General features: G+C 37.5%; 2 protein-coding genes across 2 annotated transcripts; one reads left to right on the top strand and one right to left on the bottom strand.

The window, feature by feature from the left end:
- The first annotated feature begins 150 nt into the window (after nucleotides 1–150).
- On the top strand, nucleotides 151–5473 carry LOC114476466 (glycine N-acyltransferase-like protein 3). The gene is made up of 5 exons (XM_028468002.1): nucleotides 151–332; nucleotides 1010–1117; nucleotides 1204–1324; nucleotides 4710–4842; nucleotides 4921–5473. The coding sequence occupies exons 1-5, from the start codon at nucleotides 258–260 to the stop codon at nucleotides 5330–5332; spliced, it is 849 nt and encodes a 282-aa protein (XP_028323803.1). The 5' UTR covers nucleotides 151–257; the 3' UTR covers nucleotides 5333–5473.
- Nucleotides 5474–8144: 2671 nt separating this feature from the next.
- mgme1 (mitochondrial genome maintenance exonuclease 1) lies at nucleotides 8145–11547 on the bottom strand. Its single transcript, XM_028468672.1, has 5 exons — nucleotides 10871–11547; nucleotides 9761–9989; nucleotides 8767–8899; nucleotides 8495–8625; nucleotides 8145–8341 (listed from the first exon to the last, which is right to left on the bottom strand). The coding sequence occupies exons 1-5, from the start codon at nucleotides 11397–11399 to the stop codon at nucleotides 8305–8307; spliced, it is 1059 nt and encodes a 352-aa protein (XP_028324473.1). The 5' UTR covers nucleotides 11400–11547; the 3' UTR covers nucleotides 8145–8304.
- Between the last annotated feature and the right edge of the window lie 2894 nt (nucleotides 11548–14441).

Genomic DNA, 14441 nt, shown 5'->3' with positions numbered 1-14441 from the left:
AAAAAAAACAAAAAAAAACCTTTATAAACATGTAAAAAAAAACAAAAAAAAAACGTATGATCACACTTTGATTGTAGGGGTAAAAACGTTTTAGGCTTGCAAATATCAAGGAAAATCTGAGCTTTTATTTTGAAAAACACAGACCGGACCGGAATTCGTGTGAAAGGAAAAAAAGAAAAAAAGAAAAAAACATTATGAAGACAGAGTAGTCGTCATTTGATGACAGCTGTTTAAGATTAAAGGAAGAATAAGGAAACATGAAGCTTCTGAACAGAGACGAGCTGCAGTTTGCAGAGGCTGCGCTGCTGACACACTTACCGAAGAGCTACCAGGTACACACACACACACACACACACACACACACACACACACACACACACACACACACACACACCTAAATTAGATTTTAAACACAGCTTTAGTGAATTGTGTCGATCAGAGACAGACAACTTTTATCTGAGGGTGACGTTATTAACATTCATATCAGCATTTAGAATAAAAACCAATCTGAGCAGTAAACCAGTAAACAAACAAAGGGGTTGTGTGTTTTTCTTGTCATTTTGTGGTTGTTTTGTGTGCTATTGGAATCATTGTGTGGGGTTTGTTTTTTTTAATTAATTTTGTTTGCTTTTATTAGACATTTTCTGTATTTTTTCATAATTTTGTGTCTTTCTGGACATTTTGTGTGATTTTTTTAAGCCATGTTGCCGTTTCGTATTTTTTTTTAGCGATGTTGTGTGTTTGAGCTGTTTTTTTTGTTGTTGTTTTGCATATTTTTCTGTCATTCATTTGTGTATTTTTGTAATTTCTTTGCAGTCACTTCTGTGTATTTTGTACAGTTTTCTGTTATTTTCTTGTGTGTTTCTGGAACAATTCTGTGTATTTCTCTCATTTTTTGAGATTTAGCATCATTTTGTGCATTTACTTTGGGGGCCACACACACACACACACACACACACGGGATATACAACTGCAACGAGCCACAAACTAAACATGATGTGCTTTTTAGGTCTATGGTCTCCTTCATTGCATAAACAGAAACAAACCAAACACGCTGCAGGTGGTCGTTGATACTTGGCCTGATTTTAAAGTCATCCTCTGCAGACCAGACCCAAAGGTAAGTTTATAATTTTTCTTTATTAAAAAATAATAATAAATTACTCTGTGATCTCTTGACTGATAAACATTTCCCTGGATTTGCAGAACAAGAACGTCCTGAGGTTCATGAAAAAAGTTTCCTGTTTCTGCTTGGATCAGGAGGCTTTAAAGAAAGTGCTGACAGAGGAGAATTCAGTGGACTGGAGCACTTTGTTCATGTTTGCAGGTGATTAACATGTCTCGCACATTATTTTAAATGCAAAATATAAGATTTAAACTGTAAAATATGAACCAGATTTTCAATCAAGAGCCCATGTGTTCTGGGTAAAAATGATCACTTGAGTTAATGCAGATTTAACAACATAAAAGGACATTTTTAACATTTAAATGGGTGTATTTAAGGTCTCCCTGGAACATTGTGTTTTTCTTTCTGTGCTGAGTTGTGTTATCTTAAAGCTATCTATGGATTTAACTTCCTCTTTTGACCTAAAAGATCTGTAAAAAGTTATACAAGTTGACCGTGTTTGATTTGTTATCCAATCAGGAGCCTTCACTAAGACTTAGGGAGGAGCTTCCTCCCAGCACCACCTCTTTACCCGTCCATGACCTCATACACAACGCATTAGTGCAGACGTGAGCAAATGGCGGCTCAGGGGCCACATGTGGCCCTCGCTCTAATTTTTTGTGCAGACCCCAAAGTAAATGCACAAAATTACTTGAGAAAATTATACAAACTTGCAGAAAAATACACTAAACAACAAAAATGACAACGAAAATAACTCTTTATTAGCTGGCTTCACTTCACCAAACATTCAGAGCAGCTGTAGGAACCGTGCAGAGCAACTTACGTCATAAATGAGTGATTCTTCTTTAAGAATATGAACAATTAAAACCCATAATTCAGACCACAAACACTGTTGCTGCAGCAAAAGCATGTATCCGCCTCATTTGGATGCAGTCTGTGGCTCTGATGCTGTGTTCAAACAGCTCAGTCTACATCATAAGGTGGACAATATTTGGATTTTATACAGCCTGTATTACCTTACAGGACTGAGTTTGACTGTGTACTGTATATGAATTAAGTTATTGTTCAGAGAGCGTCCGACACACGCAGGCTTCATCAGCTGACTCATGTTGGTCCATCCATCAGGAGAAAAACTATACCTTTCCTATAGCATGTCATGGAGTTAATGAAAGGATTGCATCTGCTGTCAGATCAAGATCCACCCAGCCACGTGTGCAGAGAATGACCCGCCCATTCTTAGGCAGGTCACTTTCAAAGAGAACTGATTGGTCAGTAGGCGGTGCTTTTATACTCGCTCAGATCTTATCCGAGCACTTCACTTGGTCGCGACCAGGTTAGCCGAGCCGTTCAGCGTAAGTTACCATGGTGATTTACCCCGGGGGAAAAAGTTATCCAGTGTCATAGTACAGCACACATGGAATAAATGTCTGGAAGTTAGTGAGATAATGTAGTAGTACAGGCCCATAATGATGCAACAACACACAAAAACGACAGCAAATATACACAAAAATGACTCCAAAAACACAAAATTGCAGCAAATCTACACAAATATGAATCCAGAGTCACAAAATGACTACAAAAATACACAAAATGAGTTCAATAACACATAGCAACAAAAATAGACAGGACAACAACAAAAACACACAAAATGAGAGAAAAGTAATTTAAAAAAGACCACAAAATTATACCAAAAACACACAAAACAACAAAAATACAATAAATCAGAATAAAATACATTATTTTTTAGAAATTATGACACCTTTGGAGCTAAAATGGAATTTATGGGGTTAGGTGGAGGGATCTAGTGGGGTTAGGGTAACGAAGGGTTAGGGTAACAAACGACATACTGTAATGACAGCCTTAATGACACCTTATTAATGCTAATGACAGGTGTCCTAATAATGACAGTGTAATGTCAGCCTTAAGTAGAAAACTGCAAGTAAAGTGTTAACCATTTTTCTAAATGCTGACAAAGTGGCCCTCGGTTCAGGTAGTCTCATGTTTTAGGCCTGACTATCTATAACAGTTGGCCACCTCTGTATGAGTGCATTATCACTTACCCACACATAGTAGGTGAGGATTTACATAGCCAGTAATATCCAGTTATTAGCTGGAGTTGAAAATAACCTCATTGGAGAAAGGCTTGGTCAGGCGGTGATATTTTAACAAAAACCAAAAGAACAAAAAAAAAAAACACTTGTGCAATGGCCTTTTTTAAAAGGCTCTGATTTAAGTGCCTGCCTCTTTAAGAGACACTCGGTTTCAGTGAGCAGTGTGCACGTGACCAGTAGTTTAGTTTGGGCAGTCGTCCAAGTACGAGCCTGATTCGGATGTTTAACTAGTTCTCTTTAAAACGTTCTTCCGAGTTGTGTGCAGTTCTTACTCCTGTTCCTGTGTGCTCCAGTTTGTCTATAGTCCATGACCAGAAAGTAAGTCACCATTTATGTTTTAAGTTCATGCTATGTTAGTAAGTGTATAGGCTAACAGCTATGATGATGTCATGCTAACCCACTTATGTAACACCGTTTACCGTGTCGGAGTTCACGTTGCTGTTATAACTACTGGGGGAAATCTGTTCAATAATATTTTTGGCCAGGAGAGGGTGCTGTTACCTTGCACATTGATTCAGTTTAAATGTGGAGCTTCATTTATACAGAAGAGTGAATGTGGGTCACTTTTTTCCCCTTTGTTTATAAATTAGAGATAATTTGGAGTAATTGAGCCTCTTTTTTTGATGTTGATGTAACAGAATGTTACTTATATCAGCTTTGTATTTGCTTTACATATAATTGTTTATTTTTCTCATGTTTGTTACAGACTATACAATATTAGAACTACTCCAACAACTAGCATTTAATCTGCTGTTAATTGGAATAAAATACAGCTGGAACACATCCCAGTTAAAGAGAGAGGACGTCTCATCTCTTCATTCCTGTGCCCTGATTAGCACCCCATTCAGTATGCTGTCTTAAACCTAAAAGAACTAGACGATCACTATTTCCTCTCTTTCAGGCCTGATGAAGGTTCCTGAAACACTGAGGTTTTCCAGCATTGCTTCCTTTGTTGAGGGTTCGTGTGCCAACGACAACTCCTATTGGCCAAAGTGTGTACTTTAGCCAATAGGAGTAAGGACACTGTATTAAAACATCAGGGAATGACTAAATACCTTCAAAATGTTCATAACAATAAAGTCTCTTTTGAGTCAAAAGGTATAAAATGTAGAAATGTACACTGTATGTATTATATGTAGACTGTTTTAAAGAAATGCCGGTCTTGAATAAACGTACTTGTTTCCTTAAACATCTCGTTTGTGTTAATCTATCATTTTGCCACAGATTTGCATGTGGGTTTAAACCATTTTTAACTTGTTTTAACCAAAGCAATGCAGCAGAAGAATATCTGTGGCCAAACATCACATTGGATCTTGAAGCAGATGTTTTATGGTGACACATCCTGTACCAAAGATCAAATCATCTCAACTTTAATTCTAAAAATATGATTTTATATTTATAAATGTCATATTTTGTACTTGGCCTTAGTTTTTTTAAAGGACAAAAAGTAACTTGTGTGTTGTCCTGTCTTTCAGCTTTAGACACTTCCTACGTTCCCTTAATTAAGGAAGTGTCTTCCATCCGAGAACTCAACAGCAGATATTTTACTTTGGTGCATCTTCTTTTTTTGCCAGATGTCAGTGGTCTTGTCACTCCAGAAGTTGACAGGTATTACCAGATTGTAGTTCTTTTGAAGAGCAGATTTTGAATCTAATGTTGTTTGTTTGTTTCATTTTCCATCTCCAGACGCCTTGAATCAAGGGTTTCTTCTCTGAACCATACCCACGTTGACTTGGTGAATAAAACTTGGAAATTCGGAGGGAACCAGCTTGGTTATAACACCATTGAAAACCTCATCATCAACTTTCCCTCATGCTGTATCTTGGATGAACAGGATCAGCCAGTGTCCTGGATCCTGATGTACGACTACTGTGCCATGGGTATATTGTACACTCTCCCAGAGTACAGAGGGAGAGGCTATGCTAAAGTGGTCATCACCACCATGGCCAAGAAACTGGCCAGCGAGGGCTACCCAGCGTACTGCTTCATAGAAGAGGACAACAAACTGTCCTACAAACTCTTTAAAAACCTCGGCTTCATTGACGATCCGTCATACCGCGCAGCATGGTTGGAGATAGACCCCACACATAAGGATTAAAAATCAGGCCCATATGTATGGGGGGGCGATGGCTGCCTCTCGGCTTGGGATCTTGGGGGCGTTCGGGGGACTGCTTGGCCGTGGGGTGGTCGCCGGGGGCCCTTAGGCTGCCTGCTCTTGCTGCTGGCCTGACTGCTTCTTCGGGCCCAGGGGCGGCTCTTGGGTTTTGCAGTGGCGGTACTTGGAAATACATTTGTCATGGATGCACTGGCCTTGGGCTGTGGGATAACACTCATACTGGGCTCAACCTTAGACACGTTGTTCCCAAATACCTGTTTTATGGAATTTCCACTCACCTCTTCCTCTGTTCACAGCCACCACCATTATTCCTAAACCACACACTGGTCACCAAACTGGCTTGACAACACAACAATAAACACAATATACACAACCACAATTTCACATCGCATCACTTAAAACTACTCCCCACCCATTCCATATCCTATCTTGTATCCCTCTTCCCTGTTAACTTCCCCACCCCCCTCCAACCCCTCACCTTGGTGTAACACTGCCCTCTCTTTTTTACATCCTCCCTTTAATAAAGTATTTCTTACCCTTCCCTAGGGAGGGCTGGTGACGGTCACAATTATGCAATGAAATAAATAAATTTATTTAATTGCAATAATAAAATATGCATTGCTGTCAAAAGATTGCACTTCTTGTAGTGTTAACCTTCGACAGCATGTGCAGACAAGGTAAAAAAAAAAAAAAATCAGGCATAGAACAGTTTTGATTGTGTGCTCCGATAATCTCAGCACGCCACACACAACCGTTCTGTGTCACCACTGATCTTCCTCCAACACAGAAATCTTGCGAGATCTAAAACGTGATCTAATGCTGCATTTCAAGCAACTCAGAACTCTGGATTTTTTTCAACCTAATACTTTAAAAAGTGACTTTGAATGCCACCTGAAGTAGGGCTGCACAATTCATACAATTTTAATCGTGATGAAGATTTTGGTTGCCCAAAAAAATTAACCTGATCATCAGCAATATTTACATTTAAATTGCTGCATATCAAACCAGGCTCTTTCTCTAACATTAGTCTTTGAGTAAGTTGGTGGATTTATGAGAGTTGCAATAGTTTCCAATGAGTTGCATATTTTGAAAGCACTCTGTAATAGTGTATTTATTAGAGGTGCCCCAATCCGATATTGATATCGTATATCGGTTCGGTATCAGCCAGAAAACAAATATCGGATTTTATTGGACTGCCTCTAAAATCACAGATGAGCTCTAATAAAATTTTCCGCTCCAGTGTTTCTATCCATAGGTGACTGTGGTTCACAGAAGTGACCGGCTGTTGCTGACTATTGTTCACTGTTTGAATAACATCAAGCCTTTTTTTTAACATTCCACACTACAAATTAAGTAATAAACCTATGTATGATTCATGTTATCGTATCGGATCAATATCTGTATCGACCGATCCGCAAGAATGCAATATCGGTATCGTATCGGAAGTGAAAAAGTTGTATCGGGACATAGCTAGTATTTATTCAGTTAACCCTTGGTACATTTTAAATTCTTGGGTTTTTTTATTTAATTTTATTGAAAGCTTAGTTTTGCACTGTAAACGGTTCATATATTGTTTTTTTTTTTTTTAAAGAAGTGCAAAACAAATACAGATTTTTCCCAAACATAAATAATTGCGATTATAATCGTGATTACAATATTGATCAAAATAATTGTGATTATCATTTTGGCCATAACTGTGCAACCCTAACGCGAAGCTCTTACTCTGTAAATATGGAAAAAAGTCTGGTATTATAACAGTCAGCCATGTTTGGGAGACTTCATTGGGCTGCTGCTGAACTCAGTTAAACTACTCAGAAATGCAGAGTTGCCTGGAACGCAGCATTACGCTTTTCTCAGTCAACTTCTTGATTGGTTGACTTAGAACCAATTATCAACCTCAGACCACAGGATAATCTTATCAGATAATCTCAAAACAATAAAATAATCCTTGGTTGAAAAGGGATTGTCTTTATGTGCGTTACCATCTTAATTAAATAAGTGTTTGTGTTTTGTTTTTTTTTGGGGGGGGAGGGTTTAAATCTATGCTTTTGTTTCGTAGAGTCATCATTCTTAGTCTTTTTCACAAAGACAACATATTAAGAAATAATTCTCAATCTATCTCAGAGTTTTATTTTACTGCTTTATTAAAATGCCAGTTTTGAATAAGAGTAAAACTGTAACAGTAAAAAGTTAGGGTTTTATCCCAAATGAATGTATTTTCACACCTGATGAAATAAAATGTGCCTTAATGGGAGTTATTTTCACTAAACTGTTGGCTTTTCTTTCCTTTTTTCTGGTTGTTTGTCAGTTACAACTGTGTATAAGGCTTCAGATTATTAAACTTTTAAGGCCTTTCTGATTAAATTTCTCCTGATGCAGACTAGTAAAGTATTACCTAATCCTATATTTTGATAAAAGCATATTCCTACAACATCACAGATCATTTTTAATCTTTTATTAAAGCCGTTTTCTCAAGCAAACATTAAAAAAACCAACACATGAAATCCTTTGCTGGTTGTGCATAAAGTTGTTTTAGGCTCACTTGCAGGCAGGGCTGGGCAAAAAATAGATTTATCGAATTTGTAGATAAAAACAATTTTTAATTTGCAAATTCGAGTTTAATTATTTTTTTCACACCAGTTTTTTTTTTTTTTTTTGGCGTTTCGTCCTTGTGGTTTACCGTAGCGTGATGTGAGCCAGGATTGTTCTATGTATTTTAACTCTTGAGGACAATCACAGCAATAAAGTTGCATTTTTGACAATATATCTGATGTCTGCTGTCATTTTTAGGTGCATTGAAAAAATAATCGAATCTCGAATTTTTCTTTAAAAAAATCTGAGATTTTTTTTTTTTTTTTTTAAGGCAAAATCGGCCAGCCCTACTCGCATGATGAAACTTTAAAAAGCAACAGGTTTAGATAACATGTGCAATCTGAACTGGAACCCTTTTACTCTTAAATCTTGGGTTGTTTTTCTGAAGAAGAACTGGATCTGAAAATACCACAAAAAAACAAAACAATTACTTTGCATCTTAAAATAAATAATAATGGTGGTATTACTACTTTATACAACTATAAATACTAATAAACCATCATGCAAATTGACATAACTATGTGATAAGAAAAACCTACAGACTGTTCCCACCTCTGTTCTTTGTAGTCTTCAAGACGTAATAACCAAGAGTTCCAGTAGTCTGACATCAGCTCTGAATTGAGCTGGTGAGCATGTGCAGGTGAGCCATCCTTATAGGCTACAACAATGAGCCCACAATTCACCTGCAATGAAATGACAACACGTCATTTGTACAATACTGCAGTCCCAAGTGTTGAATACTTGGTAAACGCTCATAAATATGGAATTGAATCACTTAATGATCTAAATTTTACACTTTAATTAGATATTATTCACTAGTTCACCTGGTAGTTGTAGTTCTCATCGTTGTTTAAGGCCCCAGCGTACGCTGCCACTTGGCAAGGATTGTCATATGTGTTGCTAAGGAATGGTTTGGGTTTTTCTGACGTCTTCCAGTCAATAACACAAAGTACACCTCTGCAAAGCAAAGTGAAGGTAGGTAAACAGAAAAGTGAAGTTTGAACCTTTTTGAATCCAAGATGGATATTAGAGCTGGGCCATATATCGAGATTCAAGATATATAGTTTTCTACAAATATAGAAAATTACAATATTGCCTAAATCGATATATATATACTGTTTTCATTATATTTGTGTATTTTGGTGATTGTTGTTGCTGATTCTGGTGCAATGAGGTTTTCTGACAGCAAATGGTAAATACATTGAACTTGAGTGCATCCTAACCCAGACCTTTATCTAAACAAGCCACATTAAATATTGGAATTTTGGATGTCTTTCCGAGTCGTTTTGTGTATTTTTTGTCATATCCTTCTATGTTGTTCTTGGATTTTTTTTTGTCCCATTGTGTAATTTTTCTCTTTTTGTTTATTTTTCTTCTTTTATGTATTTCTGTTGTCGCATTTTTGTGTCTTTTTGTTGTTGTTTTTTGCATATTTCTCTGTTTGTACATATTTTTGTTGTCCCATTGTGCTTTTTTTTTCTCGCTTTGTGTTTTTTGTTGTTCTATTAAGTGTTTGTGTTGTGTTTTTGTGCATTTCTCTGTTTGTTTTTGTAGTAATTTTGTGCCCTTACTTTTGGGGCCACTAGCTGCCCATGTTTGTGATGCACACACAAGTTTTTTTATAACCATTCTTAAAGCACCATGATTTTATTTTAGCCTGTGTCTTTCTGGTAAAACTTTATTTGAACTAAAAGTATTGAGATTTATATTGTAGATCGCCATTTTGAGAAAAAAAATATTGAGACATGAATTTTGGTCCATATCGCCCAGCTCTAATGAATATATAAATATTTAAATATATATATATTTTTTTTTTACCTGTATCGGGCAACACAATCCACCACTCCTAGATAGTCCAGTGTGTCATGTTGCACAGTGCTCTCAATGGCTCTCACGGCACTGACGTCCTCCAGGATGTGAGAGATGCTCCTCATGTACCCCTGGACATCAGCTGGGTACTCTGACAGGCCTTCATCCTTCTTTGTTTCATCTGCTGTTATGGTCTTCTCCACGGCTAAATGGAAACGCTTCCCTTGGCTGAATAAACCTGTTATAATAACCAAGATACAGTTTATATCACTCATGTGACCACTCAACACCTCAGAGGACTGACAGCACACAGTAGCGCTAAGCAATATATAGAAATTCAAGATATATTGAGTTTCCTCTTTTGGAGATAAAGTAAAGTAAACTTTTTTTATGCATACAATCACACAGTACAAATCACATCATAGTATTAAATATTATTCACAGGAAATAGTCAAACAGTGTCCTTTACAATTTTCACATAATTTTGAGATATATAAATATATGTATTTTAGAGCTTATTTAATATTAAAATACTAATTTTAGGAGTTGCTGTGTTCATTACTTCTGCACGTCCTGACCCAGAGCTTTCCCTAAACAAGCCACACTACAGAACTCACTCACACGTGCTGTCCCTCATGCTGCGTTCACACCGAATGCGTCTTCTGCGGCATCGGATGCATCTGCAAATGTCCCCATTCGCATCATACGCACGTCTGAAGCGAAACCCCGCCCACCAACGACACATCGGACCGCACCGCCGCACAGTAAAGATTTTGCATCTGGGATGCACCTATCCATTGACTTTGTATGTAATCTGGACATACAGACATTTCGTGAAGCATCCGGTGTGAATGCAGCATAACAGGAGAAAAACACTAAAGTTGCACAGCTGTTCGTTAATAAATGTGTGGCATTCTTCAACAGTAAATTTAACCCAGAATTGTTTTTCTAGCAAGATTTCATTGAGTTAAAAATATTGTGATTTATATCGTATATCGCTATTTTGAGGGGAAAAAATATCGAGATACGAGTTTTGGTCTATATCGCCCAGCCCTAGTGGATAGTTGTTTACAGTTTGAAATCATTCTTTTATACTAGCATTAATGTTATCAGACTTACGCTGACTGTACAGTCTAAAGCCTTCCTCGCCAAGCTCTGCAATCATCCTCTTCTTCCATCGATCCAGGTAGAAGATCTGCTCTGGGGAAAGAGTCTGCTGAAGGATGCGGGTAACACTAGGAACTGCAGACCTGCCTGGACCCCGAGTTAACAAAATCCGGAGAGGTGATCCTAACTCTGGCTCTTCCTCATCTGCAGTCTGATCGCATTTCAGTAACGGATGAAGAATCTTGGGAAGTCTGATCTTTGCTGTGGAGGGAGCCTGAGCATTCGCAGCAGGTCCATATATATGCTCGTCCTCTTCCAGGAGGCTCTCCGGGGTTTGTGAACTAGTCTTGAAGGACATGACGGACTTGACGAGAGAAGAGTAGCGATCAGTGTCCACTGAACTGTACGGACTTCCCTTTTTGGACGATCTCAGACATTTACCAGCTGATAAATACCTCACGGAGGGGGAGGTGCTTTGGGACACAACAATGTATCCGACTGAAAATACACGTTTAAAAGGGCACATTGTGACCATTTTCATCGGACAGACTGGTCACAAAAAGCACGGGTTAACAAAACTACAAAAGTGAAATAAAACAAAGTGAAAGTAACGATGTTTAAAGCTCATAACGTTACTTTCTACTAGTCAATGGCTACAGTACTTGCCCCAACATGTCCGAGCTCGACTTCTTTTCACAACCCGCGCCTGTTTCCAAACGGTAAAATTTGTTGGTTGCACAACCCTTTAGCGGCTGGGATTTGTAGTTCAACTAAATAATTTCTAACTGATACCTAGCGGGTGTAAAACTACATCTCCCAGAAAACCTTTCCTCTAAGGGGTACGGCTGAATTTAGAGTCGATGTAATTTTCATTTTACTTATATTTCTCTAACTATAAAAGACGTATGATTGGAAATTCACACAGTTACACAATTGTGAGTGAATCAAAATTTTATTATATCATATTAATAATTAATTAATAAATAATAATATTATAATAATTGTTCTATGCACTTTTAATTTTTTATTCATTATAAATAATGTTTTTTGAAAGAATAAAAAACAACCACCATAAAGAAACATTTTAAGAAGTATTTGGTGGGGAAAACTTCTCTGTTTTTCAATCTTGTATTTAAAAATTCTTTAATTATTCATTTATTTATTTATTTATTTTTAAATCTGGGCATCAGGAGTAAATTGCTGTGATACACTCTTATAAGAAAATGTAGAAATTTCAATTGAGCTACTATATGTTTTAATACTTTCATAAAGAAAAACTAAAGCAAAACCTATTATTTCTCAGGGAGAACGTGGAATACCAGAAAATGTGTGCTTTTTGGTTGGTTTCTCTGAAGTTTTCCTTATTTGTCTTTCGTTTTTTTTATGTATTTATTTATACGATCTTCCAAACTTGGTTCTAATGCCTTCACACAACTATTCAGTGCATTGAGAACCACTAGTGCAGTGCTCATAGGATGTATGTCTTAATTGTTACAGAAAAGTGGGAGGTTAAGTCGCTTTTTCATGGGTGCTTTACATGGGAGCTTTAATTCCTCTTTCATTCAGAATAAAAGTTATATCCTCTTTAAACTGACCTTGTAAACACTCATTTCCTAATGCAAATTTAATTCTGAATTACACACACACACACACACACACACACACACACACACACACACACAATATTTTATTATTATTATTATTATTATTATTATTAATCGCCTCAGTTACTAACGTTACTCACTGAGGACACCTGCTGGTCAATATTTATTGTGTGTTTTTTTAGGATATTTGATCCACGCCCTTTGTGCAGTCACTCCTTCTTCTATACAGCTTTGAACTAATCTTGAGATACCATGACTACCTGTCATCATTGAGCCATTCCACAAAGCTGCATTTAAGACAATGTTATGAAATAACTCACAAACGATATCATTGCAGTCCAAACAAATTCGACATTGCACACCCTTGAACCAAACAGCAGCCATGTTGAAACTCTCAGGTCATTCCAGTTTGTTCATGCCAGAGTTAATCATGGATTTCCACAAGGTTCAGTTATAGGAACAATACTCTTTACATTGTACATGCATCCACTATGTAACATTATCAGAGAACGTAATATGAATTTCTCTTTCTATGCAGATGATGCACAGCCCTATTTGTCAATGAAATCAGATGAAACTCATGAGTTATTAAAACTCCAGGCTTGTCTTAAAGTAACTTTCTCCTTCTTAACCAGGATAAAATCGAAGTGATTTTATTTGGTCCAAAACACCCAAGAGAGAAATTATCAGAGCAAATAATGTCTCTGGATGGTATTAATCTGTCACCAGCACCACATAAAAAAAAACCTTAGGCGTTATCTTTGATACTGGCTTATCCTTTCACTCTCATATTATGCAAATCTCACTAAAAAGTCTCCAGTTAATTCAGAATGTTGCAGCTAGAATACAAACATGTACTGACAGGAGAGAGCATATTTTTCTCCAGTATTGGCTTCCCTTCATCGGCTTTCTGTAAAATCTAGAATAGAGTTTAAAATCTTCCGGTTAGCCTACAAAGCTCTACATGATCAAGCTCCTGTATATCTTAGAGATCTGTCATAGGCCTTTTCCACCAAGAGCACGCAGGCTTTTCGTTCGGAGCTATAGTTGTCCTGGCAGAATGCTCAGTTCTCAGTCTGCTGGTCATCTGGAAGCTCCTGAAGTGTCTAGAAGTAGAACAGGAGGTTGGACATTAAGCTACCAGGCTCCTCGCCTATGGAACCAACTCCCAGTCTTAGTACGGGAGGCTGCTACTCTCTCCACCTTTAAAAGTAAACTCAAAAGCTACTTATTTGTTAAAGCGTATACCGTATAACAGCATTAACCTAACCACTAGGAACAAAGCCTTAAACCTAAAAATAGGAACAAAAACTATGATCATATAGTAGAACCCCAACACCATATTCAAGCACAATCCACCATCTACACATAGCTCTAATGGGCTGCAATGGGTAAAGTCCAGTCAGACACAGTTGTGCCTAGTAGTAGCCGACCCCTCACTTCTGAACCTCATTGTATACCCATCACACTGCATACACACCATTTACACTGCTGTCCACCCCATATTCATTCTCATTCCACTGTATTCCTGTATCGTGTTTTTGTGCAGTCAGTGCCTTCTCCTCGCCTTTCTCTCTCTTTGCTGCCTCAGGTGTCTTGAAGATCTGATCTGTGGTTCATGGCTCAACTAGTCTGGCCTGGAACACTCTGATGTTCTATCTGTCTTCTGTTGGCCTTTCTGTCTACTAACCCAGTCAAAGCAGATGGCTGCCACCTCTGAACCTGGTTCTGCTGGAGATTTATTTCTGTTAAAAAGGAGTTGTTTCTTCCCACTGTCGCTAAATGCTTGTTCCTGTGGATCTTGTTGGGTTTTTTTTCCTTTGTATTATGAATTTTATATTTTGATTGGGCTTTGAGATGATTTTGGTGTAATTTGCGTTATATAAATGAAGTTTAATTGAATTGATATTTGAAGAACACACACAGACCGACAAAGGTTCCTTGCTTTATAAACAGATAGATAGATAGATAGATAGATA

The sequence above is a fragment of the Gouania willdenowi genome, chromosome 15 (genome assembly GCF_900634775.1).
Source record: "Gouania willdenowi chromosome 15, fGouWil2.1, whole genome shotgun sequence".
Classification (NCBI taxonomy): domain Eukaryota; kingdom Metazoa; phylum Chordata; class Actinopteri; order Blenniiformes; family Gobiesocidae; genus Gouania; species Gouania willdenowi.
This window is presented reverse-complemented; position numbering and strand designations above follow the sequence as displayed.